The 27,167-nt window shown below is 43.7% G+C and overlaps 1 protein-coding gene across 1 annotated transcript in view; it reads right to left on the bottom strand.

Moving 5' to 3' along the window:
* TTL (tubulin tyrosine ligase) overlaps nucleotides 1-27,167 on the bottom strand; it is a 98,434-nt gene that overhangs the window by 44,133 nt on the left and 27,134 nt on the right. The window contains exons 3-4 of the mRNA XM_030198111.1: nucleotides 23,037-23,269; nucleotides 6,031-6,166 (exon numbers count right to left, since the gene is read on the bottom strand). Of these exons, the coding sequence (XP_030053971.1) occupies nucleotides 6,031-6,166; nucleotides 23,037-23,269 (369 nt within the window). The remainder of the gene's footprint in view (nucleotides 1-6,030; nucleotides 6,167-23,036; nucleotides 23,270-27,167) is intronic.

The following is a 27,167-nucleotide window of genomic DNA, read 5'->3' on the forward strand; positions in this document are numbered from 1 at the left end:
TCAGCTTGGAAAAGAGACGGATGAGGGGAGATATAATTGAGGCCTACAAAATTCTGACTGCTGTAGAATGAGTAGAAGTTTACTGATTTTTTTACTCATTACAAAAGTACAAAGACTAGGGGACACTCGAGGAAGTTACATGGAAATACTTTTAAAACATTAAAACAAATAGGAGGAAATATTTTTTTCACTCAATGAATAGTTAAGCTCTGGAACTGTCTCTGACACCTTCAAACACGCTGTTGTCACACCTCTCCTAAAAAAACCTTCACTTGACCCTACCTGCCCCTCTAACTACCGCCCCATCTCTCTTCTACCCTTCCTTTCCAAATTACTTGAGCGCGCCGTTCACAGCCGCTGCCTTGACTTTCTCTCCTCTCATGACATCCTCGATCCACTTCAATCCGGTTTTCGCCCTCTGCACTCAACAGAAACAGCACTCTCTAAAGTTTGCAATGACCTGCTCCTGGCCAAATCTAGAGGTCATTACTCCATCCTCATCCTCCTCGATCTTTCCGCCGCGTTTGACACTGTCAACCATGATTTACTTCTTGCCACGCTATCCTCTTTTGGATTCCAAGGCCCTGTCCTCTCCTGGTTCTCCTCTTATCTCTCCCACCGCACCTTCAGGGTACACTCCCATGGATCTTCCTCCACTCCCATCCCACTATCTGTTGGAGTTCCCCAGGGATCTGTCCTTGGACCCCTTCTCTTCTCAATCTACACCTCTTCCCTGGGCTCGCTGATCTCGTCTCATGGTTTCCAGTATCATCTTTATGCTGATGACACTCAGCTATACCTCTCCACACCTGACATCACTGCGGTGACCCAGGCCAAGGTATCGGCCTGTTTATCCGACATCGCGGCATGGATGTCCAACCGCCATCTGAAGCTGAACATGTCCAAGACCGAGCTCCTCGTCTTTCCTCCCAAACCCACTTCTCCTCTTCCTCCACTCTCTATCTCTGTTGATAACACCCTCATCCTCCCCGTCCCATCTGCCCGCAACCTCGGAGTCATCTTCGACTCCTCCCTCTCCTTCTCTGCGCATATCCAACAGACTGCCAAGACCTGTCGCTTCTTCCTCTTCAACATCAGCAAAATTCGCCCTTTCCTCTCTGAGCACACCACCAGAACTCTCGTCCACGCTCTCATTACCTCTCGCCTTGATTACTGCAACTTACTCCTCACCGGCCTCCCACTCAACCATCTATTCCCCCTTCAATCAGTTCAGTACGCTGCTGCACGTCTTATATTCCGCCAAAACCGATATACTCATATCACCCCTCTCCTCAAATCACTTCATTGGCTTCCAATCAGATATCGCATACAATTCAAGCTCCTCCTCCTCACCTACAAGTGCACTCAGTCTGCGGCTCCTCACTACCTCTCCACCCTCATCTCCCCCTATGTTCCCGCTCGTAACCTCCGCTCACAGGAGAAAGCCCTTCTCTCAGTACCCTTCTCCACCACTGCCAACTCCAGGCTCCGCTCATTCTGCCTTGCTTCACCCTATGCCTGGAACAATCTTCCTTTACCCATACGCCATGCCCCCTCCCTACCCATCTTCAAATCTCTGCTTAAAACTCACCTCTTCTATGCTGCCTTCGGCGCCTAACCGCTCTAGATAGACAGAATGCCCCAATCTATCCCCTCTATTAGATTAACTGCTCACTCGTCCTCTAGATTGTTCACTTGTCTTTAGATTGTTCTCTTGTCTTTTAGATTGTAAGCTCTTTGAGCCGGGACCGTCCTTCTATGTTTAAATTGTACAGCGCTGCGTAACCCTAGTAGCGCTTTAGAAATGCTAGTTAGTAGTAGTAGTAGTAGGAACTCTTTGCCGGCGGATGCGATAACAGTGATTAGAGTATCTGGGTTTAAAAAAGGTTTGGGAGGAAAAGTGCATAGTCTGCTATTCAGACAGACAAGGGGAAGCAAATGCTTGCCCTGGGATTGGTAGCATGGAATGTTGCCACAATTTTGGTTTCAGCCAGGTACTTGTGACCTGGCTTGGCCACTGTTGGAAACAGGATACTGGGCTAGAAGAATCATTGGTCTGACTACTTAAAAAAAAACAACAACTTTTTAAAAGAAATATTTAAGTGCCCAAAGCCTGAAACAGCATTAGACCAGCTGATTGCTAAAACATCAGCACACCTGCAGATAGACACCAAGCCATTTGCAATGGATGAGATAATCAAAGCTATTAAGGGAGTAAGGAATGGAAAACTAAACATTAGGGAAAATCTGTGTAGAACTCTTGAAGAAAGCCATTCTATCATTTGATTTGATCCTACTACAATTGTGTACTGTTGCACAGAAAAGGGAAAAAGCAACAGATATCTGGAAGAAAAAAACGAGACATAATTGAAGAGGAATTGTTCTATTATCTGTACTTTAAAAAGTTTACAGTCAAATGATTCTTAGCCGGAGACACCCATAAGAATATAATGGGTGGGGGATCCAAGATGGCCGCAAGCTGTTAGGTTGCTGCGACTCACGTTCCCAAAAAAAAAAAAAAAAAAAGAAATGCCGAAACAAAGAGGGAGATTAGCGGGTAGGGCTTCCCCGCTAACTCCCTCATTACCTGGTCCGATGGACCGATATTTGAGATCGCAGGGAGTTGACCGTGACGGCGGTTTGCTTCCAGAGGTGCACGCCGGCGAAACAGAGACTTCGGCGCTCTCTGGCTTTGAAGTTACTCTCAGCCCCGCCGAACGCACTCCCCCTCCCCAGCCGATTGGCACCAGTTCTTTCTTCCTGGATTCGACGGGGTCCACTCCCGCAGAGGTCAGGAGCCCTGAAGATCGTCGAATCGAAGCCTCCCTTACTACAGAGGTGGGACTGGAAAGCAGTTTGCCCGTGGAAACGTTGCAAACTGAGGGGAGAGGAGCAGAGGGGCAGAGTGAGGACCGAGACTTGCCTGTAAGGTTTGAACTTCCTAAAGAATTTATGATTAGACCAAAGGATGTGACATTAGAAGCTTTGTGGGACCTGGTTTCCAACCTAGGACAAGTTTTCCTTAAGCAGATAAATGATGTCCAGCCTAAAATTAAATCTCTGGAAAGTAATCTGGTGGTACAAGAGGAACAGATTAAAGATTTGAATGGGAAATTTGTTAACTTGGATCAGAGAATTATGAAGCTTGAAACGGTACAACCTACTATGATGAAAGATTTGACGAGTCTTAGAGACAAAATGGAAACCTTTGATAATTACACTAAAAATCATAACCTAAGATTTGTCAACTTTCCTAGACTTCAAAATGTTGCTCCTATGGACATGTTGAAATGCTATATGCGTGAAAATTTATTAATTCCTGAACAGAATTTACCACCAATGACTATGGTTTACTATATTCCTGGGAAAGGAACCTCTCAACCCGAAGCTCCGATAAATGTCTCTCTTTTGCTTGAGACTTCTGACTCCGAATTGGCAACTGCAGCTACATTGGTGGCTACAGTTGCACTACTACCAGACAAGAATTGGATCTTTCGTCTGTTTTTCCGAAATAAAGATAAACCCTTTTTGGGTTTAAAAGTTCTACTTTTTCCTGATGTCTCTAAGGAGACACGTCGACGAAGGAAACAATTCCTGCTCCTTAGGCCTGAAGTTTTACACTTGGGGGGTACCTTCTTTTTAAGATACCCCTGCAAGTGTATAATAAGGTTTAAGGAGAAAAAAATATGTATTTACAGAGCCGTCTCACGTATCTTCACTCATAACCTCAGTGAAAATGGATAAGCGTTAATTATAAGTGTTTGCTCTACTTAACAGTATTTGTATAATTTCTTTTTTCTGATTAACCTTTAGATAATTTGTCTCCAGTATTTTCCTGAAATCTTGGATCACATGTATGGACTTGAGTATAGTTTTCCTGTTAATGTGAAACTTAGCTTCACTTTGTTTTTTTTTTTCCAGTTTGTTTTATTATTTCTACATAATTTGTAGATTATCAGATACTTTTCCTGAACAAGAGGATTGTCTTGTAAAATATTGGATAATACTAATAAATATATATTAAAAAAATGATTCTTAGCCACCTAAGGCTCAAGTGGACAACTTATTATTGAAAAGAACAAGCAGGGCTCAGGCCCAACAGATCCTTTATAGACCAAATTTTCACACTGCATAGAATATTAGTCTCTAAGTTTATTAAACAGCTTGATATACCACTCTAGGGACAATCCATCAGAGAGGTTTATAACATCTAACAATGAGAAGCAAAGAAGGATGGGAGGAACTCCATACAGAACAGAAAAAAATGAGGTACAGAAGAGAGAAGGAAGAGTAAGAAGCATCAGAAGGTTCTTCAGTATATAAAATCCCAATAGTTATAACATTTTGTAGATTCTGAAAAAGCATTCAACATCATCGACAGATAGTTTGTGGAGTATTATGAAATCAAATGTAGTATCTGACAAGTTCATCAGTTCACTCTGATGAACTTGAGTTATTGAAAGACTGTGTGAGAACAGTGAATGCTGTGTCAGAGTGGAAGATGGTTACACAAATAGGTTTAAACTAGTAACTGGAGTAAAGCAAAGTTGTGTATTGTCACCATTATTATTCAGCTTAATCATGGACTGGTTAATACAGGAGGAACAAAATATATAGGAATCACATGGATTGAAAACATGCAGTTGGAGGATTTGGATTTTGTGGATGATGTAGCCTTGTTGGCGAGTTTTCTTCAGGCAATGAAGACCAAGACAGATAGAATAATGCATTTTGGTAACCAGATTCGGTTAAAAATATCTAGCAGAAAGGCAAAATTTGACTATAAATGTAGCAGATAACACAGCAATCAAATTAAAAGAAGTTGAGCTAGAAGAATTCTATTTAGGAAGTCTGGAAACAGAAGACAACACTGAAAAGGGAATGAAAATTAGAAATAGTAACACGGCATCAGTTATGAACAGATTGGGTAAGATCTGGAACAGTAAGAAGCTCAAAACTGTAACAACGATTCAAATGTATAATAGTACTATGATACCAACTCAGATATCTACTTTTATCAAGTTACTTCATTTATTGTATTTATGTTCATTCTTGGTTATTTTACTATTGTTATGCTGTTAACAAAATTGTAGGTTTTATGTTAAACTGTACACTGCCTTGGGTGACTCTCTTCATAAAGGCAGTTAATAAATCCCGATAAAATAAAATAAAAATAAATACAGTGTACAAACCTATCCAGTAGCAAAAACTTTCCAGAACACACTAGACAGCTTTGACTCATGCGGTCTAAAGAACCAAAGCAATAAGAGAGACAATTTAACAACCTCAAATTAATAATGGCAACTCAGATGGTTTGAGCACCTACAAAGGATGGATGCGCAGCACACACCAAAGGCAAGCCATAAACTGGAAACCAGAAGAGAAAATAAGTCCAGGAAGGAAAAGATAGACATGATGTCAAACAGGTGAAAAGGACCTCTCTGAGCTGGATATCGATTGGTCAGAAGCAGCTGATGAAACAAAAAAAACAACAAGTGTGGAAGTTGCACCGATAGGCTCAAGATTACATAATAAAATATAATAATGCAACCCTGTTGGGGTGTCTTTTCTGACGCCAGAGGAAATCCAAGTTAATTTTCTTCATGTACTTGTTTTTTTAGAATTTAGCTCACATTTCCAGTGATAGTTCAGAGTGAATTACATTCAGGTGCAATAGATATTCCCCTCTCCCCAGAGGTATTACAATCTAAGTTTGTACCTGAGGCAATGGAGGGTTGTGACTTGCCCATGGCCACAAAGAACAGCTGTGGGATTGAAATCCTGGCCTCTTTGATCACAGCCAGCTGCTCTAACCACTAGTCTACTCCTCCACTCCAGTTACATATGTAAAGCCCTATCAAGTCATGTCACAGGTTTTCTGAACATCTATTCCCAGTAAGAATGTCGTTAATCAGTACCTCATTGCTGATTTTAGTATATCACTATCTCTGAAGGTTAGGAAGCCATATACATTACACTCTCTCTTAAAAGCCATCTCCCAGACCTTCAGAAAAGGACAGAATACATCACCTGATGTCAAACTTGCGGTGGCCTGGCTCCAGCAGAAGTGGGACTTCCAGATACTTCTGGATCACATGCACCTGGCCCTGGTTATCTATAAACTCCAGGAGCTGGTTCGCATCTGAAGAAATGAGAATCCCTTCACCTAACATGGGTGGAAAAAACAAGCACAGGCAATTACTACAGAGTACTAGATATTCAATACAAATCCACTTGTAGCAAGTAAAGTTCTCCGTTAAATATCTTACTTTAAATGAGGAAAAGACTTCAGATACTCTGTTCTAGAGGATATGACTGCCGCTTAAACCGGGTTGCTCAGCGTTACCTTGAAAGATATTTTACAGAGAACTTTACTTGCTACAAGTGGATTTATATTGAATATTCTGTTAGCAAGCACCGGGTATAATATTAAAGAGTACTAAATATGCAATAAATGGCTCAATTTTCAAAGGCAATTATCTGGGTAAGTGCCTTAGCTGGAATGATCCATTGATTTATAGTGAAACTATACAGATAGGGCTGGATTCTATAAATTGCTTTCAAAAATAAGCGCCGGAAAATATTGGCGCCGAATGCGATTCTATAAAGGGCACACGCCCTTTATAGAATCATGCTTAGTGCTAATTCCTGCACCCAAACTTTTAAGCGCCAGACTTATGCCTGCTGAAACCACATGTAAACTATGGCACCCAAGTTGAGTGTGCCGAGTCAGTATTCTGTAACTATGTGCACAATGTTTTGGAACGCCCCCTTTTGAGATACGCGCGATGGGAGTTAGGCACACGCCTTATAGAAAAGCACGCAGCCAGATGCACATGCAAATTCTAATGGCGCCAATTAACAACCAATTATTGATGGCCAACATTATCAATTAATTTGCACTCACAACTCAGAAGCACACCCAAATTTAGGTGCGCAAATCTGGGCACCATATATAGAATCCAGGGGATAGTGTCACGGTAGTCCACAATGATTTACAGTGGTTCTATCTGGAAAGTGCTGGGTTGCAGAGTGAATGTTTCATTTAGGTATCTAGAGCAGGGGTACTCAATCCAGTCCTCGGGAACACCCAGCCAGTCAGGGTTTCAGGACATCCACAATGAATATACATGAGAAAGATTTGCATACAATGGGGACAGTGCATGCCAATTTATCTCATGCATATTCATTGTGGATATTCTGAAACCCTGTTTGTGTGTACCGAGGACTGGGCTGAGAACCTTGATCTAGAGAGTAACGATATTCAGCTCGTTATGCGTATCACTATTGAATGTCACAGCTCCAAGCGGTGCTCAGCACTCCATTCATATGTTCAGTGCTGCTGCATATATGTGCTTTATTTAAACACTGAGAGCAGAATTTAAAAATATTGACCAAAATGCTTAAGAAGCCATGAATACCTCATCATAATCGAGCAATGTCAAACTAATTTCTTTTTCATTGTAATACTGTAAATGTTATGCGATTCCTGTATACACTAGCAGAACAAAGACTTGCCATGTGTCTGCTCAGGTATTACCCATCTATCAAATCATCATAGTGCCTCAGGCACACAAGCACAATTGTTCAAAATTATTTGCTTCACACAGTGTTTCTGTTTCTAGCCTTCAGAAACATTGAGCCTGCAAATAGGTGGGAAAATGTAGGATACAAATGTAACAAATAAAATAAATAAATAAAAATGTATGTGAGAGCAAAGCCTCTCTTCCTTAACCCTGCAGTGCCACTTCACTTATTTCTGTGATGCCTCTGTGGGTTACAAACTACAAGAAATGGTGCTGCATTCCATCCCAGAGCTCCACTGGTATCTGCCAATTTACAGGCAGCAGAGCCCCTCCACACCAATAAAAATGCAGGGGAGGGGGAGCCAACCTTGTGACAAGTGTCATGCACCAATATGTGCGAGATCCCCAGTTCCATCCCCTACTGGGTCTTCTGCTCCCCACATCACCAGAGATGATATGGAGGCAGCAATCAGAGCCCCTAGGGCTCACAGCTTAAGTTGGACATCTAGTGACCAGATTCAGGGCCCAGTCCTGCAGTGTTCCAGAAAGAGCTGTGGTGCATGGCCCCTGACCCTGCTATGACCAGACTAGGCATGCTGAGGTGATATGAAATGCCCCTCCACACAAAAAATAAATACATAAACACCAGGCAGTTGTCAATGAAGGTTCATGGCACCAGATCTCAGCCCTGTTTCCTGTTGATCTGGAAGATAAAAGAGTAGGAGGAAAACTACCACGTCAACATGTGCTCCTCTCCCTCCAAAAAACAATGCAGGTAACAGTCAGAGTAGTGTCAGCAGGGCTGCATTAACTACCCATAGGGCCCTGGGCAAACTTTTGTGGATGGCCCAACCCGCACTTCCCGGCAGCATAAAGTCTATTCTTCAGAAACAGGAAGTGATGTCAGGAGTGGGAGTGTCTGGCATAGACTGACAGTAACTCCATTCCTTTATGCTGCTTTTTTATCCCTACGAAACTGATGGATTGGAGAAGGAGAACGTAGAAGAAGGGGGAAAGGGAAAGGGGACTTGATATACTGCCTGAGGTTTTTGCAACTACATTCAAAGCGGTTTACATATATTTAGGTAGTTATTTTGTACCAGGGGCAATGGAGGATTAAGTGACTTGCCCTGAGTCACAAGGAGCTGCAGTGGGAATCGAACTCAGTTCCCCAGAATCAAAGTCCACTGCACTAACCACTAGGCTACTCCTCCACTCCAAGAAGATGCTGGACCTATTTTGCACCAACTAAACATTTCAGGAACCTCATGTGGATCTCTGGAATAAATGGGAAGGACTAAGGGAAGAGCTAATAGAAAGAAAATTATCAGGAAAGATCTAATTTCTCCTTCCATTATGTAGCTTACCACTATTCCAGAACCTGTGGGATGTTTAAAAGCAATCCCTAGAGTGGGTGGAAACCTGGTGCTGCCGCCCTGAGGATCGAAGCCTCAAAACTGGCTTCCAAGCACGTCGCAATGTCCACCCTGTTGTGCTTGGCAAAGATATACAGCATCAACCATGTTGCCGCTTTGCAAATATCCGCCGGAGGCAATAAGGTAGTCTCTGTCCAGGAGGTCGCTGTACTCCTGGTAGAATGAGCCTGCAAGGCCTGAGGAGTCTGCTTCCCTTAAAGCAAATAAGCTGACGCAATAGTCTCCTTCTGTCATCTAGCAATTGTGGGTTTAGAAGCCATGAGGCCAAGCCTCTGCCTACCAAAAAGCACAGTCTGATAGATTTGCAAAAGTCATTCGTAACTTCCAGATAGCTAATGGGGACCCTACGCACATTGAGAAGCTTCAAGGAAGAATACTGAGCCTCTTTGTCATATCTGCAAAAGGACAGAAGCTCCACAGATTGGTAAAGATGAAATACTTATATCACTCGGAAGAAAGGAAGAACAGTGCACAGGGAGACCCCCGCCTCTGAAAAACGGAGAAAAAGATCCCAACAAGAGAGTCTGAAACCCTACATGCTGATTCAACAGCCACTAAGAATTCTGTCTTTAGCATAAGATCTTTCAAGGAGGCCTTCCGAATTAGCTCAAAAGGAGGCTTCTGAAGAGCTTAAAGTACTAAATTAAGGTTCCACTCTCAACACAGTACACAAAAGGAAGGCCGCAAATGGCCTGCTCCCCACAAGAATTGGACATAGGTGAGCAGCAAGAGAAGACTTATGTAGTCGGCCCCTGAAACAGGCCAAAGCCACAACCTGACGTTTTAAAGAACCTAATGCCAATCCTTTCTGAAGTCCTACCTAGAGAAACACCAGGATACGCACACTCTGAGCAGAAAAGGGAGAAAGTCCACATTTAGAACACCAGCCCTAACATCCTCCATACCCTCACATACACCATGGATGTACAGCGTTTCCGAGCCTAAAGCAAGGTAGCAATGATCGAATTAGAATAACGTTTTCATCTCAACTGAGTCCTTTCAATGGCCAATGTAAGGCCCAAATGGGCATGGATCCTCAAAGAGCACCGGACCTTGCTTCAGTAGGCCGTGTACCTGTGGAAGACAGAGATGACCCCCGTCAAGGAGTTGTAGCAGGTCCACATACCATGGCCTCCACAGGCAATCTGGGCTATGAGAATTACTCTATCCTGGTGCAATATGATCCTTTTCAACACACAGCCTACCATGGGCCAAGCAGGGAAGACATACAATAGATGAGTTTCTGGCCAGGGCTACAGTAGGGAATCGATCTCCATTGAGACCGTTTTTCCCCCTGATGGCTGAAGAACTTAGGCACAACAGCATTCCTTTCGGTTGCCCTCTAGAAGTGGAGAACCCCATCGGTCTACTATCAGCTGAAAACCCTGGCTGAATAGTTGCCATTCTCCCAGATCCAAGAAGTTCCTGCTAAGAAAGTCCACCTCCACATTCAAGGACCCAGCAATGTGAGCTGCCAAACAGCAGAGAAGATTTTTCTCTGCCCAACTCATAAGGGAAACCACTTCCACTGCCACTGGATGGCTGCAGGTTCCACCTGCTTGTTAATAAGCCATCGCATTAACATTGTTGGAGAAAACTTGGACTGGGGTCCCTGCCTGAAAGGAAGCACAGTTGTGTAAGGCATTCCACACTGCCCTGAGCTCCAAGCTATTTATTGACCACTGAGACTCCATGCTCTGTGCCAGATGGAACTTGTAATGAGCTCCCCAATCCAACCTGCTGGCATCTGATGTCACCACTTCCCATTGTGTTATCGGAAAGGGAGCGTCCAACAGTCAAATTTCTGGGCAACCACCACCACTGCATAATTGGCCTGCAGCCAGCATCCAAGGAAGATGAAGGTTGTACTTCCGTAACACTGGAGACCAGCAGCTGAGAATAGACTCCTGTAATGGGTGCATATGAGCCTTTGTCCATAGCACCACTTCCATCGCTGCTGTCACTGACCCTAATACCTGGACATAGCTGCAGACCCTGAGCCTGTCTTGACTAAGGAGAAGACAAATCTGTTGAACCAGCTTCGACCTCTTGCGTTCTGAGAGGAAGATCCTCTCCCTTACTGTGTTCAATAGAACACCCAGATGCTCCAGCTTCTGTGATGGAGTTAGTCTGCTCTTCTCAAAATTGATCACCAAACCCAATGACTGCAGAAGATGGACAACTTTATCCATTGCTGTCACGCTGTCCAAATAGGACGAAGCACGAATGAGCCACTCTTCGAGATACGGGTAAACTCCGATTTGTGAGGGTCAGAACCGAACCACCAACCCCTTGGTGATCCGCCCTCACCGACTTGGTGAGTCAGTACCCTACACCTATGAAAAATCTTACATGTTACTTCAAAGAATAAAAAAAGAAGTTTATCACAGATGTGAAAAAAAGTCAAATAATTACGCAGCATCGCAAGCTCAATGCAAATATGAAATACAAAAGAGGAATCGTTAGAGAGGCATCCCACATCTCTCTTCACCTCTGCGATGGGGAAGGCTTACCCAAAAACTTCTCACACAACCGACTGTCACTTCAGCAGAATTTTCTTTATTTTTTCTTTACTTCAAACAGGAGACAATCACCAAAGCAAAAGCAAAGTGCAAGCAGCTTACTGGAATATAAAAGAAGAAAGTTAGGACTACCTTTCCTAGTCAACTACTCAGCCAGAGAAGGTAAACTCCCCAGAACTAAGAGTAGTTCCTTTTTTTATAGGTTTCTATCTTTCTATCTGCCCCAACCCTCTCATATGCTTATCTATCTCTTACTACCAAATCATTGCTCATCTGATCACTAATTTCACCCATATTCCAGAATATTCTATCCCACCCTGCACCTTATTCCTGTGTCACATAGACCCAGGGCTTTTTTTGAGGGGGTACTTGGGGGTACTGAGTAATGGCACCTTTTCCACTGTCTGCTAAAATTGACCAGTGGTCCCCATGTTTTTAAATGAAAGAGCTCAGGCTCTATACACCAATTCTGCCTTGTCATAGATTCTGTGACCAGTTCCAGGGGGCTTGGCTATTGTGGGGTGGGCCCCTGAATGATCACCCCACCCCTGAAGGGTGGCCTAGCACTTGAGTACCGACACCTTTTTTGCTAGGAAAAACGCACAGGCTATTTTCCTGATATCCTGGCTTTTTGTGGTCAGCCAGTTACATCCTGTCATTTGACTATCACCAAGTTGTAATTTCTGCCTTTTGCAAACTTGAAGCTTAACAACCTTGAAATAAGTTACTTTCAGTCAACCCTGACACAAGCTAAGAGACTGTGGGACAAAGGTGAACAGCAAGTTATATATATTCTATACAAATTTCCCTTTAATATATGTTATTTATTTCACATATATGCAGGTCCCCCTCAGAGAATCCTATAATATTGCCATTGCAATGCTCAGTGCATCAGTCTTCTGTATACTTCACTAACAGTCGCGCAGTTCACCCATGCCGATATAAAAATAATTCTTCCTTTTACCATGTCTCTAGTATTCATAATTATATGACAGCCATGATCTGCAAAACTCTCCATTCAGTTCTTCATTATTAAAAAGCAAGTCTCTGGTCTGGAGGCTGGCTAACATTATGGCCGCTACAGATTCCCTGGCGCCAAAATAAGGCTGCCACCACTACCTTGGTTAACGTTCTTAGTGCCATAGCAAGATTGAAGGGCAAAGCCTGAATGTGAAGTGACGGCCTAGCACCGCAAGATATAGAAACCTCTGATGTGGCTGTCATATGGGTATATGGAAGTACGCTTCCATGATATCAAGGGCAGTGAGAGATTCTCTTGCTTGAACTGAGGCTAGGAGAGCTCTTAGCATTTCCATGCGCAAGCAGGACACTCAGAGGCAATGGCTTAGACCTTTGAGATCTAAGACCAGACAAAAGGTGCCTTCCATCTTTGGGACAGTGAAGCAGACGGAATATCTGCCTTGTCTCTGTTCAGCCTGGAGAACTGGAACAATGGTCTGGAGTGCCAGCAAGGAACCTACAATGGCCTGAACCTTGACCACCTTGGTTCCCTTTCAACAAGGGGACTTCAAGAAGAGAGAAGCGGCCAGGCGGAAGAACTCCCAACTTGTATCCTTCTGTAAGAATATCTAGAACCCAAGTATGACATGGCTTTGGCCCACAACTCCTGAAACTCCCAAAGACATCCTCCCACTGGAGGAAGAGATGAGTGGATTAGCCTCGCATCACTGCGGAGTTCAGGTGGTACTGGGTACCCAAGCTGACTGAGCCCGCACGAAAGGAAGATTGGCATGCCTCAAAGCAGGACTTGACCATATTGCTGATAACCAGGCCCGAACAGTATGCCGTCACGAAATCAAGATGAGAGCCCCCAAAGATGGACGACCAGAGGCTTCTGGTGTATAATCTGGCATCCACTGTGGCTTAGTTTCCCCCAGTTCTTTCACCAAGTTACTGAGATCTTATCCAAACAACCATTTCCCTGAAAAGCGCAATTTAACTAGACATGACTGACCCTGCATCCGCACTCCAATGCTGCAACCAGAGTTGCCGACATGCCGTGACAGCCAAAAACAAATTGGTTATGGCCTGCAGTAACATGTCATAAATAGCATCCACCAAGTAGGCGGATCTCACTTCCAGATAGGCATTATGGTGCCCATCTTGTGTTGAAGACTGATGATGCCACTTCAGGCATGCTCTAGCCATGAACAAGCTGCACACTGCCACTTGAAGGACCACAGAGGCTACTTCAAAGGCTTGTTTCAGCAACCTTTCAAGCTTCCTATCCTGTAGGTCATTTAGGAAAATTCTCTCTTCTCTTCTTAGTCACTGCCATAACAAGGGAGTCTAACCTGGAAGCTCCAATTTCTCTCTCCCCTCCGGAACTAACAGGTTGGTGAGCAATGGCTCTTTCCACTCTCAGCCTCGCACCGGTGAGACCTATTCTGCTGTAATCAGATCTTGAATGTAAGGATGCATTGGGAAGGCCTTAGCAGGACCTCTAAGCCCACTCATGATCCACGAAGATGGAACTCCTGATGCCGAAACAGAAGGCTCCTCAATGGAAAGCTCTTCTAGCTCTCTGCACAACACTGTACTGCTCTCATTAGGCCTCCTTAATTGTTGCTATTTCCGCTCTACTGCAAGACCACATCCTGTCTTGACTTACTGTATCTCACGGAGACATGGCCCTATGATGGGGAAGAAGTCTACCTTTATCAAAGTCTCCCCCCTCTTTTCTGCCCTGCATGTTGCTAGGTCATCTAAAAAGGGCAGTGGAGTGGCATTATGTTTCCCTTCCTCCTATTCGTGCTTTCAGAATCCAGTAGACAGTTTCTCTTATACTGATCTGCTGGTAGTCCAACTTGTAGACCCACTTAAGCTCACAATTCTAATTTACTACACCCCACTGGGACTCCCCAAATCTAACTGGGACACTCTTTTGCAATCACTAGCTGATATCACACTAAATTTACACTAGCTGATGCCACCGCTAAACTGTAGGAAGCACACGACAAAGTACCGCCAAGCCTTAACAGCAACCAAAAAACAACATTTCTCTCAATGCATTGAATAGGCTGCTAATTCAACCAAGCAGTTGCTCAAGCAGCCTACTGCAACCCCCACAACAGAACCAGTATGATTTTGCTGCATACTTTGCCAACAAAATTAAAAGTCTCCACCAGGATTTACAGGCAATCCTACTCAGTCTCCAATCAGTTAACCAGGAGTGCACAAACTCACCTCCTCCTGACAGAGACAGATAGGACACTTTTAACCCAATGACAGAGGAGAGCCTTGACAAAATCATAAGAGACCTTTGACCAACTACCTGCTCCCTCGACCCCTGCCCATCAAGGATAGTGCAGCAGGCAAGTATGGGCCTCATAGAAGGCACCACAAAAATTGTGAACACCTCTCTTTCTAATGGACAACTACCAACATCAAAAAGGGCAGTGGTTCACCCTTTCCTAAAGAAAAACAACCTTGATCAGAACAAACTTGAAAGTTACCCGCCAGTATCCAACATCCCATTTCTAGGGAAACATATAGAACAAACAGTCTACGTTCAACTAAGTGATTGGCTAGAAGAGAAAAACTGGCTAGATCCTTGTCAATCTGTTTACAGACCTGGTTATGGAACAGAAAAGGTCCTCGTATCCCTACTAGATGATCTTCACAGAAACCGAGACAGGGTATTCACCTCGGTGTTAGTACTGCTAGATTTCTCAGCAGCTTTTGACACTGTGGATCATGATATCATGCTAACACGACTGACAGCTTGGTTCAGATCCTATCAGACAGGCAACAATCCATAATGTCTGGCAGCAACTCATCGCCACCATGGGCACTGACCTGTGGGGTATCACAAGGATTGACACTGTAACCTATTCTGCTCAATATCTACCTCAAGCCACTAGCTGAGCCAATTTGGTCAATGAACATGCAGTTTTACATCTATGCGGATGATGTGCAGCTACTCATACCCACTGAACCTGACTTACCTACAGCCCCGAATAAATTGACAAGGTACCTCATGAAAGGCTACAGAGGAAATTGGAGGGTCATGGGATAGGAGGAAATGTCCTATTGTGGATTAAAAACTGGTTGAAGGATAGGAAACAGAGAGTGGGGTTAAATGGGCATTATTCACAATGGAGAAGGGTAGTTAGTGGGGTTCCTCAGGGGTCCGTGCTAGGACCGCTGCTTTTTAATATATTTATAAATGATTTAGAGATGGGAGTAACTAGTAAGGTAATTAAATTTGCTGATGACACAAAGTTATTCAAAGTCGTTAAATCACGACAGGATTGTGAAAAATTACAAGAGGACCTTACGAGACTGGGAGACTGGGCGGCTAAATGGCAGATGATGTTTAATGTGAGCAAGTGCAAGGTGATGCATGTGGGAAAAAAGAACCCGAATTATAGCTACGTCATGCAAGGTTCCACGTTAGGAGTTACGGACCAAGAAAGGGATCTGGGTGTCGTCGTCGATAACACGCTGAAACCTTCTGCTCAGTGTGCTGCTGCGGCTAAGAAAGCGAATAGAATGTTGGGTATTATCAGGAAAGGTATGGAAAACAGGTGCGAGGATGTTATAATGCCGTTGTATCGCTCCATGGTGCGACCGCACCTTGAGTATTGTGTTCAATTCTGGTCACCGCATCTCAAGAAAGATATAGTAGAATTGGAAAAGGTGCAGCGAAGGGCGACTAAAATGATAGCGGGGATGGGACGACTTCCCTATGAAGAAAGACTAAGGAGGCTAGGGCTATACAGCTTGGAGAAGAGACGGCTAAGGGGAGACATGATAGAGGTATATAAAATAATGAGTGGAGTGGAACAGGTGGATGTGAAGCGTCTGTTCACGCTTTCCAAAAATACTAGGACTAGGGGGCATGCGATGAAACTAGTGTAGTAAATTTAAAACAAATTGGAGAAAATTTTTCTTCACCCAACGTGTAATTAAACTCTGGAATTCGTTGCCGGAGAAAGTGGTGAAGGCGGTTAGCTTAGCAGAGTTTAAAAAGGGGTTGGACGGTTTCCTAAAGGACAAGTCCATAAACCGCTACTAAACGGACTTGGAAAACTCCAAAATTCCAGGAATAACATGTATAGAATGTTTGTACGTTTGGGAAGCTTGCCAGGTGCCCTTGGCCTGGATTGGCCGCTGTCGTGGACAGGATGCTGGGCTCGATGGACCCTTGGTCTTTTCCCAGTATGGCATTACTTATGTACTTATCAATTCAACAATGGGCTAAACACAACAAATTTTGCCTGAACCCAAGTAAAACCAAACTTCTCTGGGTCCCTAATACAAGTTGATACATACCTGAAATCAAAATCTCTTTTGGGAAGTATGAACTCCCCCTCAAATCACAAATCAAGAATCTTGAAATACAGTTAGATTCAACACTTATTCCCAAATACCAGCAATCTTTAAGAGCTGATGCTACTATCTGCAACAGCTGCGCTGCCTCTCCTTACATCAAGAAGGTAAATCTTATCCAAGTTGTGCATGCCATGATAACGTCAAGACTGGATTACTGTAATGCACTCTACAACGGTCTGACTACAAAGGGCCTGTACCAGCTCCAATTGATTCAGAATGCTGCAGCAAGACTAATAGATGGTTGCAAGTGACGTGACCACATCATACCATTTTTGCAAAAACTTCATTGGCTACCAGTACAATACAGGGCTAAATTTAAAACTATGTCTGATCTTCAAGGAAATGGCCCCGAGTACTTGAAGAATAGGATAATCCTTGACACACCTCCAAAGAAACTAAGGTCCTCTCAAGGACCGTCACTAACTACACTCTCTCCAAAAGACATTACACAATGTGATACCGATGAGCAAGCTTTCTCAAGAGTAGCCCCCATACTCTGGAACGCACAGCCTGAAAGGCTCCACAACACAAGATTATCTCTACTTCAGGAAGCAGGTGAAAGACTGGCTCTTCAACCAGGCCTTTAATGGAAGAAGTAACTAACTTGTTAGTCTCACTCACACAAGGAGTGACACAGGCTGCACATACTTCAGCAGAACATGTTTATCCACCCCTACTCTACCTGTGATAATATTTAATCATCTCTCTGACCTCGTGCACACCTTTCTTTAGTCACCTTCCAGCTTATTTTCGAAAGAGAAGGCGAGCCATATTCCGACACAAATTGTGAGATGGCCGGCCATCTCTCAAGTCCGGTGAAATCGGCATAATCGAAAGCCGATTTTGGCCGGCCTCAACTGCAGTCCATCGCAGAGCCGGCCAAACTTCAAGGGGGCATGTTGGCAGGGTACAGAAGGCGGCACGGGGGCGTGCTTAAGAGATGGCCAGCTTCACCCGATAATGGGAAAAAGAAAGCCGGCCCTGATCAGCATTTGGCCAACTTTACTTGGTCCCTTTTTTTTCACGACCAAGCCTCGAAAAGGTGCCCCAACTGACCAGATGACCACCGGAGCGAATGGGGGATGACCTCCCCTTACGCCCCCAGTGGTCACCAACCCCCTCCCACCCAAAAAATAAAAAACATTTTTTTGCCAGCCTCTAATGTCATACCCAGCTCCATGACAGCAGTATGCAGGTCCCTGGAGCAGGTTTAGTTGGTGCAGTGCACTTCAGCCAGGCGGACCCAGGTCCATCCCTCCCCCTACCTGTTACCACCACAAGTGTGTTGAACCCTCCAACCCCCCCCAAAACCCACTGTACCCACATGTAGGTGCCCCCCTTCACCCATAAGGGCTATGGTAATGGTGTAGAGTTGTGGGGAGCGGGTTTTGGGGGGGGGATTTGGGGGGCTCAGCACCCAAAGTAAGGGAGGTATGCACCTGGGAGCTATTTTTATTATTATTATTTTTTTTAATTTTTAGAAGTGCCCCCTAGGGTGCCCGGTTGGTGTCCTGGCATGTCAGGGGGACCAGAGCACTACAAAATGCTGGCTCCTCCCACGACCAAATGCCTTGGATTTGGCCGGGTTTGAGATGGCCGGCCTCGGTTTCCATTATCGGTGAAAACCGATGCCGGACATCTCAAACATTTGGCCGGCCACAACCGTATTATCGAAATGAAAGATGGCCGGCCATCTTTTTTGATAATACTGTTTGGGACCGCCTTTTGCGGCTGGCTGGCGCCATTCGATTATGCCCCTCCTTATTTTCTAACTCCTCTTACCTATCTATGTGTTCCATCTTTGCTTATACCCTATTCTATTACGTATTGTGTTGACATTTAAGTAGTATACTCTACCATACCTTGTATTATTTGAATATTTTTACTGCTGTAATTGTCCATTGCCCATGTTTGATTTATTCTTACTGTACACCACTTTCAGTGAATTCTTTCAAAAAGGCGGTAGATAAATCCTTATAAATAAATAACTTACCGTATTTTTCGGACTATAAGACGCACTTTTTTCCCCCAAAATTTGGGAGGAAAATGGGGGGTGCGTCTTATAGTCCGAAGGTAGATTTGGCTGGCTGGCTGGCCGCCCACCCTCCGAGTTCGGGATCGCCCTCCCCCCGGCCCTGTCACCACTTCTCCCTACTCACGTCACGCGATCTTCCCTGGTGGTCTAGTGACGTCGGGGCAGGAAAGAGCCCCCTCTTTCCTGCCCAGCGCGCTGCTCTCCATCCTCCTGTATGCAGCTTGACGGTCTCGGCGAGATTCAAAATGGCCGCCGAGAATTGAAGTCTCGGCGGCCATTTTGAATCTTGCCGAGACCGTCAGGCTGCATACAGGAGGATGGAGAGCAGCGCGCTGGGCAGGAAAGAGGGGGCTCTTTCCTGCCCCGACGTCACTAGACCACCAGGGAAGATCGCGTGACGTGAGTAGGGAGAAGTGGTGACAGGGCCGGGGGGAAGGCGATCCCGAACTCGGAGGGAGGGATTCGGACAAGACGCACCGGAGCACCTAGGTTTTAGAGGAGGGAAAAAGGAAAAAATTTTTTTTCCTATTTCCCTCCTCTAAAACCTAGGTGCGTCTTATGGTCCGGTGCGTCTTATAGTCCGAAAAATAAGGTAATTACAGTTGGTGACTTCAATCTCCATGTTGATAACCCTTCATCCCCCAGGTCTCTTGGTTCCAAACATTCCTTGACAATAATTGGTCTGACCCATTTCCTTACCCGTGAAGCTGGCCGTATGCTCGATCTGATCCCGACTCAGGTGGTCTCCCTGATACCAGTTTCTAAATTTGTTTCCTCTCCGTCCCTTGGTCTGACCACTCTCTCATTTCCTTTCGTCTATCCCGCCTGGTCGACGACCTACTGACACCATCCTCCTCCATGCTCTCCCAGAGTCCCTACATGACCCTATCACTATAATCTAATTTGTACTCATTTATGATGGTTGTTACATTTTGTTTGATGCCTTTAATGCGAGAAATGAATCACAAAAAATAGGTATAGATATATGTACATAGATATTTGTACAAACAGAAATAGAACACACAGGCGTAGATAAATATTAAATACTAGTAAAAAAGGCCCGTTTCCGAAACCAATGAAACGGGTGCTAGCATGTGGCTTTTTTTGTGTGTGTGTGTGTGTGTATGTGTCACAGAGTTATTTTGTGTGTGTGTGTGAGTGTGTGAGGGTGCGGTGTGTGTGCAGGTTGTTGATGTGTGTCTTTTTTTGTTTTGTTTTTTGCTTGGGGGTTGGGGGATGTGCTGTGCTGTCCTTGGTCGCTGTTTGCTGCTGGCTGGGTCGCGGGTAATCCTTCCAGCTGGGCCGCAGCTTGTCCTGTTCGCCCACGTCCCAGATGGTGACGGGCACGTTGTTTTCCAGCTCCTCTGACTCCATGTCAAGCGATCCCAAACATAGTCTGTGCTATAGGCCTTCTGGCACTCTTCAGTACTGGCATTAGGCATTTAAAAATTTCTCCCCCCCCCCCCCCCCCCGGTCTATTTTTGCACATACACACGGCAGGAATATTCTTCTCTCGTTCCAGCGGTGGTTCTGTGCTCTCCGTGCTGCACAGATAATGAGCCATTATGCTGGGGAATGCTCCTCCCTTATTGTCACGTAGTTTCCTCTGATTGGTCCGTCTTACGTTGCCTAGTGTTGCCTGGGAACGGTGTTGTGATGGTCCTTTGTGTTTCAGAATGTTGAGGGTGTTTTTTCTGATTGGTCCGTCATGCGAGGGCGGGGCAGAGAGACATGATCAGTGTTCTGGCTTCACCACCATGAATCCATGAACCCTTCAGGGAGTGACTGAGTGACTTCAGAACGTTGTCTTCAGAACGTTGAGGGTGAGTTTTATTATAGTAGATGAGAACTTACTACAAATTATATTAAACATTCAACCAGATTTTGATAGACAACATTTTTTTGTTTTTCAATTTGTATAAAGACTTGAGACAACTTGTGAACAGGTGACATAATTGGCGATGTGAAAAAAATGGGTTTTGTAAGTTGACACCTGTGACTTTTAACGTTTGACCTTGAGCCTTATTTATCGACATTGCAAAGGCTAGTTGAACTGGAGAGTGCAGTCTTTTGAACTGTATCTGATAATCAGATGAAATAAAAGGAATTTTAGGTATAAAAATGTTCTGTCCTTTGGCACAACCTGTCAAGATTGTAGCTTCAATAACGTGTGGCATTAGAGTTTTTAAAGAGCTAAACGTGTGCCATGACATAGCTTTGGAGCATTTAGATTTCGTAGAAGTATGATTGGCGAACCAATTTTTAAATGTAGTCTCAACTACCCTGGATATAAAACAAACTATTTAGTATCTGGATCCATGACTGGCCAAGAAACTAGGGTCTGCTTTAAATATATTCTACTTTACGTGAGCCTTAAACATTGACAGTGTTGAGGGGTGTATGAAAATGGTTGAGTGGGGGTGTACTGCTGAGTGTGAATCGTTATGTTAGAATGGTGAGTTTGAGTGAGGGTGAAGTTGTGCTACTGAGGAGTTGTACTGATGAAGGGAAGTGTGAGAATGGGTGTGAATGGGGGTGTTGTACTGAGAGGGGGTGAGAATGTTTGAGTGGGGATGTACTGCTGAGGGGTGAGAGAGAGAGAATGAATGAATGAGTGTGAATGGGGGTGTACTGGTGAAGAGGGTTTGAGTGGGGGGTTTCTTCTGAGAAGTGTGTGAAAATGGGTGAGTATGAGTGTGAGTGTTTTGTTGAGCGGTGTGAGAGAACGGGTGAGTGTGAGTGTTTTGCTGAGGATTGTGTAAGAGGGGGTGTTTAGCTGAGGGGTGTGTGAGAATGGATGAATGTGAGTAGGGGTGTGCTATTCTGTGGTTTGTGAGTGGATGTGTACTGCTGAGGGGTGAGTATGTGTGGAGGTGTGCTACTCTGATATGTGTGAGAACAGGTGAGTGTCAGTGGGGGTGTGGTACTGAGGGGTGAGTGTGAGTGGGATGTGTTATTCTGGGGTGTGTGATTGGGGTCGTTTTGCTGAGGGATGTGCGAGAACAGGTGAGTGTGAATGGGATGTTTTGCTGAGCGCTGTATTAGAATGGGTGTGAGTGGGGTGTGAGAATGGCTGAGTGTGACTGGGGTGTTTTGCTGAGGGGTGTGTGAGAAAGGGTGACACTGACACAGTTTAATACTCCCTTAAATCAGAAAATGTGGAAACTAGATCCCTACCTAGCACTAACTTTTCTTTTCCAATCAATTTGCTTAGGTTGATTTTTTTGATTAGTTGTTTCTTTCAATCTAGCAAGTGCCTGCTGCTTGGCTTTCACCGTTTTCCTGATAAAACACAGCCTTCTTTTCAAGGACATATTGAAATTCAGCATCCTGTCCTTTTCGAGGAGCGTTCCCCTGGCGAGGTAGTGAATTCATGCACACACAGACACTTCCCAGTCTGACCTCAATACTTTCTCCCACCAGTCTCTGAACCTCCCTTGTACTGAAATTGTTAGGGAAGATGGTATTAGAGAATGAGAGAGGGACAACTGCACAGCTGCTTTTCGTGTTTCTCTCCAACAGTCTCTGAGCCCTCACCCTATACCAAACAGTTTGTTGCTTACCAATAGCAAGAAAAAAAAACTTTCTGACCTGCAGCCTACTCATTTAATGGATGGAGATATTGCTCCCCCTCCCGAGTGCCCCTGTGAATAAAATCACTTCAAACTACATAATAACCTCAGCAACGGCAGATAGAGTCTGCATGCCGGGTTTGGTGGCTGTAGCTCTTCGGGGGCCGGAGAGTTCGGACACGGACAAACAAACACACTCTATATAGTTTAACAGCTTCTCAGCAACACAGAGAACAGTTTTCCAACATAGCAATACGTTTTGCTTCTGCTGCATCAGGGAAGTCATTCAATTTAATATCAACTTCTGTCACGTTATCTTCATGTAACACCCTTTTACACCATTTTTGTAGCAGGTGTAAATCTGCGTGTAAGCACCTGCATGCTATTGGACTGATTCTGCAAAAATATTTTATAAAGAGGCACACAGATGTCTACATGTTGCTTTTATAAAATATGCTTAAAATTAGGCACTTTTTTTTATCTTCTCACATAGGCATCTTGTTATAAAATCAGCCCCAAAGTAAACCCAACAAATCCTTATTTACCCATTGAATAAATGGAGTGGAATAAAAAAAAAAAAGACTGACCTTTGGCACCTGCTGAGGACTTGGCTATCCACACATTGTCTTCCTCATTCTCTTCCCGTCTGTTGTACGAAGCCAAGAACACTTCCCTCTCATCTGTCTTGGAGTTGTTCATCAGATGAGCAATTCCATTCTGGACTGGAGCCACAGGAGTCTTGAGGTTGGTTGGATAGATCACGTGAGATTCAGGGAACCATGTACATGATTCAGACAATTCAAGATTTGTCTTGATCAACCTAGGTGGGGAAACAAAACAAAACAAAACAAACAAAAAAAAGATGGTCAGTTAACCTCTTCACAAAACTTTTAGAATCCACAACCCAATGAGATACTCTACTTGGTAAATGCTGTCCTCCCTGGGGGTAGGGATAGCAGTCGATCATAGTGCCTGCACTTAGAGAGCTTTCTGCACTGAAAACCCCCAGTATAGTGTATTTGTAGAAAAAATATCTTCAGGTTTTAGTATGCTAGCTCTCATTTGGAAAAACAATGGGGTATTGAGCAACATTTTGAACAAGTATGACTAATAAACTACATTATTACAAAAGAGTAAAACACAGGTCTCAGGCATCAGTGATTTCATTAATTGAGCTGCATGTCGGTGAAACCAGAATATTAACGGGCTATGGGTAGAAAGCAAAGGTTTTACATACCAAAATGAAAAACAGAAGAAAGAACAGGAATTACACCAGACAGGCTATCTTTGGGAAATGGGCCTTCAAAGGAATACATACCTCCTTGGTAATCATAAGATGATCAAACAAACCAAATTATGACACAAGAAGGTGCTGGAAATGAGATAATTCAGGTAAATAAACCCAAAGAGGGACAAACACAGACAGTAGGGGGACACACACACATACCCCTTCATATATACACACATTTGGACACAAACACAGGAGAGGGACACCCACCTACATTCATACTTCCAGACATTCATTACACATACCCACCCCTCCTCAGCCACCGAGGGAAAGATAGACACACATTCACTTAAACACACATACATACCCAGAAGCAGCTCTGTAACAAACTTCCTGTTCTAAGTGCTGTGCATTTGTAAATATGTTTATTTTCTATATAAAATACCCTTTTCCAAGCCTCTCCCGTTTGTTGTCTTATTGTGCCACAACCCCACTGACTCTGAGAAGTGGACCCGGGACCACAAAGAAAGAAACCAAGAACAAGACTAGAAATGAAGCTTACAAAGACAAGAACAAAATGGAGAAAATGACAACAAACAGAGACCTATCTTGCCTATCCATCCACACCAACTGCAAGCTCTACAACCCCTGCCTCTCCAATACTCTGTACTCATTTTCAGATTCCACCTCTGCTGAAAAGCCATTCCACATGTCCACCACTTTCTGCAAAGAAATATTTCCTCAGGTTATTCCTGAGTTTGTCCCCTTCCACCTTCATGATATGTTCCCTTGTTCCAAAACTTCCTTTCAATCGAAAGAGACTCTCCTCCTGTGCATTTATACCTTGGAGATATTTAAATGTCTCTATCATATCTTTCCATAGTTCCTACTTGGTGCTTACAAATGAGGAGCGTGCCTCTGATGTCACAGTGGGTGATCATCTGGCATCTGGAGATCACTGGATGGTGTGATACAGTATTAGAGCACAGGTGGAGATAGTTCATTCAAAGGCCTGGGTCCTAGACATCAGGAAAACGAGGTTCAGGTGGGGAAGTATGTTAAGGAGTAATTAGCTGCATGGAAAAATCCAAAAGTAAAACTGAAAGCAATGAAACCTTATGCTAGGGTAGGAAATAAAAGTAAGAGGAAAGGAGAACACTGAGGAAAAAAGGTGAGCATTCATAAACTGCAGGAGACCACAAAAAGAGGAAGGCGTATCTGGCGATGGCAGGAAAAACTGGGAAACGTCAGGCAAGCAAAGATGAAAATGGAAAAAAAAATAGCTGAAAATGGTAAAACAGGGGGACTTTTTTTTTTTTTAAATATATGTTAGTGAGAGGAAGAAGTGAAAAGTGCCATGGTCTGACTCCATGGTGAAGGGGAGGATGTAGAGGCTGGTGAGAAAAAAGTAAAATTGCTTTGCAAATACTTCTGTTCAATGTTCACTAAGGAAGGGCTGGGAATAAGATCTCAGACCCACTAGCAGGCTGACAACTGAACATAAAGCAATCTGTATATCCATACTCAACTGGTTGGAACACTGTACCCCCTAAATCACTAGTTTAGGCTTTGGCACTACATTTAATATTGTAATTGAGGACAGCTGACCTGTGCCTTCTAGTAAAACTAGCTGGATACAAACAGCAAAAAAATGGAACTCTATCCTACAATCCTGAATCAAGGACACCTGCAAAGCTACATACAGAAGAGGAAATAGGTCCCTGAGGAATTCCAAACTTGCAAAAAAGAGGACTAAAATGTGAGAGGATTGAAGTTTGTAATAAAAATGGGGTGGAACAGTTTAACAGTGAACGACCAAGAGGCATGTAACCTATTTCCGTGTTCACATGTTTGCTGTTCTGCTGGGATTATAATAGGGGAGCATTACAGTACCAAATTACACTGGAGTGGAAGATGAAAAGCCTTCTCTCTCTTAGTGTCCACTAGCAGGCTAGTGATTGAATCTTGAAGAACAAACTAGTTTCAAGTTTATTTTTCATTTACTATCCTGTCCTACTGAAGACCTTCTGGGAAGCTTACAATCTAAAAATAAAGGAGAAACAAGAAAATAGAATAGGGTTTAGACATGACTTACAAGATAGATAGAGGGTAGATCTAAAGACAGGACATGAGGGAAAGGGGAAAAACAAGAGGGAATGCCACAACTATTTTTGAGATTCTCCATACATAGATTAGTGGTATGATTCATTGAAAAAAATGGGTCTTTAGGTCTGTTTTAAATTTATTGAGTGATGTCTATAAGTGAAGAGAGATGGCGAGACAGTTCCAAAGTTGGGGCCCTTGTACGCTAAAAATAGTGTGTCTGTGTTCATGGATTATTTCGTGTTCATGCTGGGCAGTAAGGAATGAGGTGACGGAAGAGAAAAAAAAAAAAAAGGAGGTTGTTCAACTTGCAAAGTTTTAAAAATGAGCAGTAGAATTTTATAGGTAATATGATGGGTGACAGGGAGCCAATGAGCCTCTACAAGATATGGGGTGATGATCATATTTACGTGAGTTAGAAATTAGACGAATAGCAACGCTTTGAATATTCTGTAGGCAAACATATTTGACCTGAAGGCCTTTGTAGAGAGAGTTACAGTAATCTAGTTAGGAAATAACTAATGAATGAACCAGCATATCCAATACTGTTGGGAAAATCAGAGCATGGATGAAGCAAATAAGTTGTAGTTTGGGGAATAAAAAAGTGTATAATGACCTGAGAGATTTGTGGAAGAAATACTGTTTTATATAAGCTGCCAGGGAACACTGAGTAGATTGGACCCTCTGAAGAAAACAGAGAAAAAGCAAAAGACAGCTGGAAAATTCCTAGTGATGTCAGCAGGCCAGTATGGGGGCTTCCACCATTATTATATAAAGGGCAATTCTATAACAAAGCGCGAATGGCTATGCACCCCTTTGTGCATATTAACCTCCTAATTCTATAAAAGTCGCCAAAAACTTAATGTGCAGTTTAAATAATGAGCTTTTTAAAAGCAACTATAGGAACTAATTAGATTTCATTGGAATTTATGTGCATTAATTTAGGCACAGGATCCGCGCCTAAATTTTATACACAAGTAAAAATAAGGGGGCACGCAAATGGGTCACGGGCAGAATGGGGGCATTCCTAGCATTTATGCGTGTTATAGAATAAGAGGGGATATGCGCCTAATTTAGGAGCACACATCTGCGCTACGTTTCAGATTCCCGGGTGTAAGTGCTATTGTATAAACCACACCTAACTTTAAGCACAGCTTACAGAATAGCACTTTTTTTGGTGCCATGTATAAAATTCACCCCTAAGTATAGAGAAAATTAGCACTTGTGTGTAAGTGACCTAAGTACTTGTCTGTAAGAATGCAAGCTAAGTGCTACAGAGTGCAATTGCAAGAGGACATGCATATGGCTGGGGCTCCAAATTACATATAATAATGTGGAATGAATTACTGACTCATATACATTCCTTGAGGAGTTTGAAGGAGTTTAA

The sequence above is a fragment of the Microcaecilia unicolor genome, chromosome 3 (assembly GCF_901765095.1).
Source record: "Microcaecilia unicolor chromosome 3, aMicUni1.1, whole genome shotgun sequence".
In the NCBI taxonomy this organism is placed as follows: domain Eukaryota; kingdom Metazoa; phylum Chordata; class Amphibia; order Gymnophiona; family Siphonopidae; genus Microcaecilia; species Microcaecilia unicolor.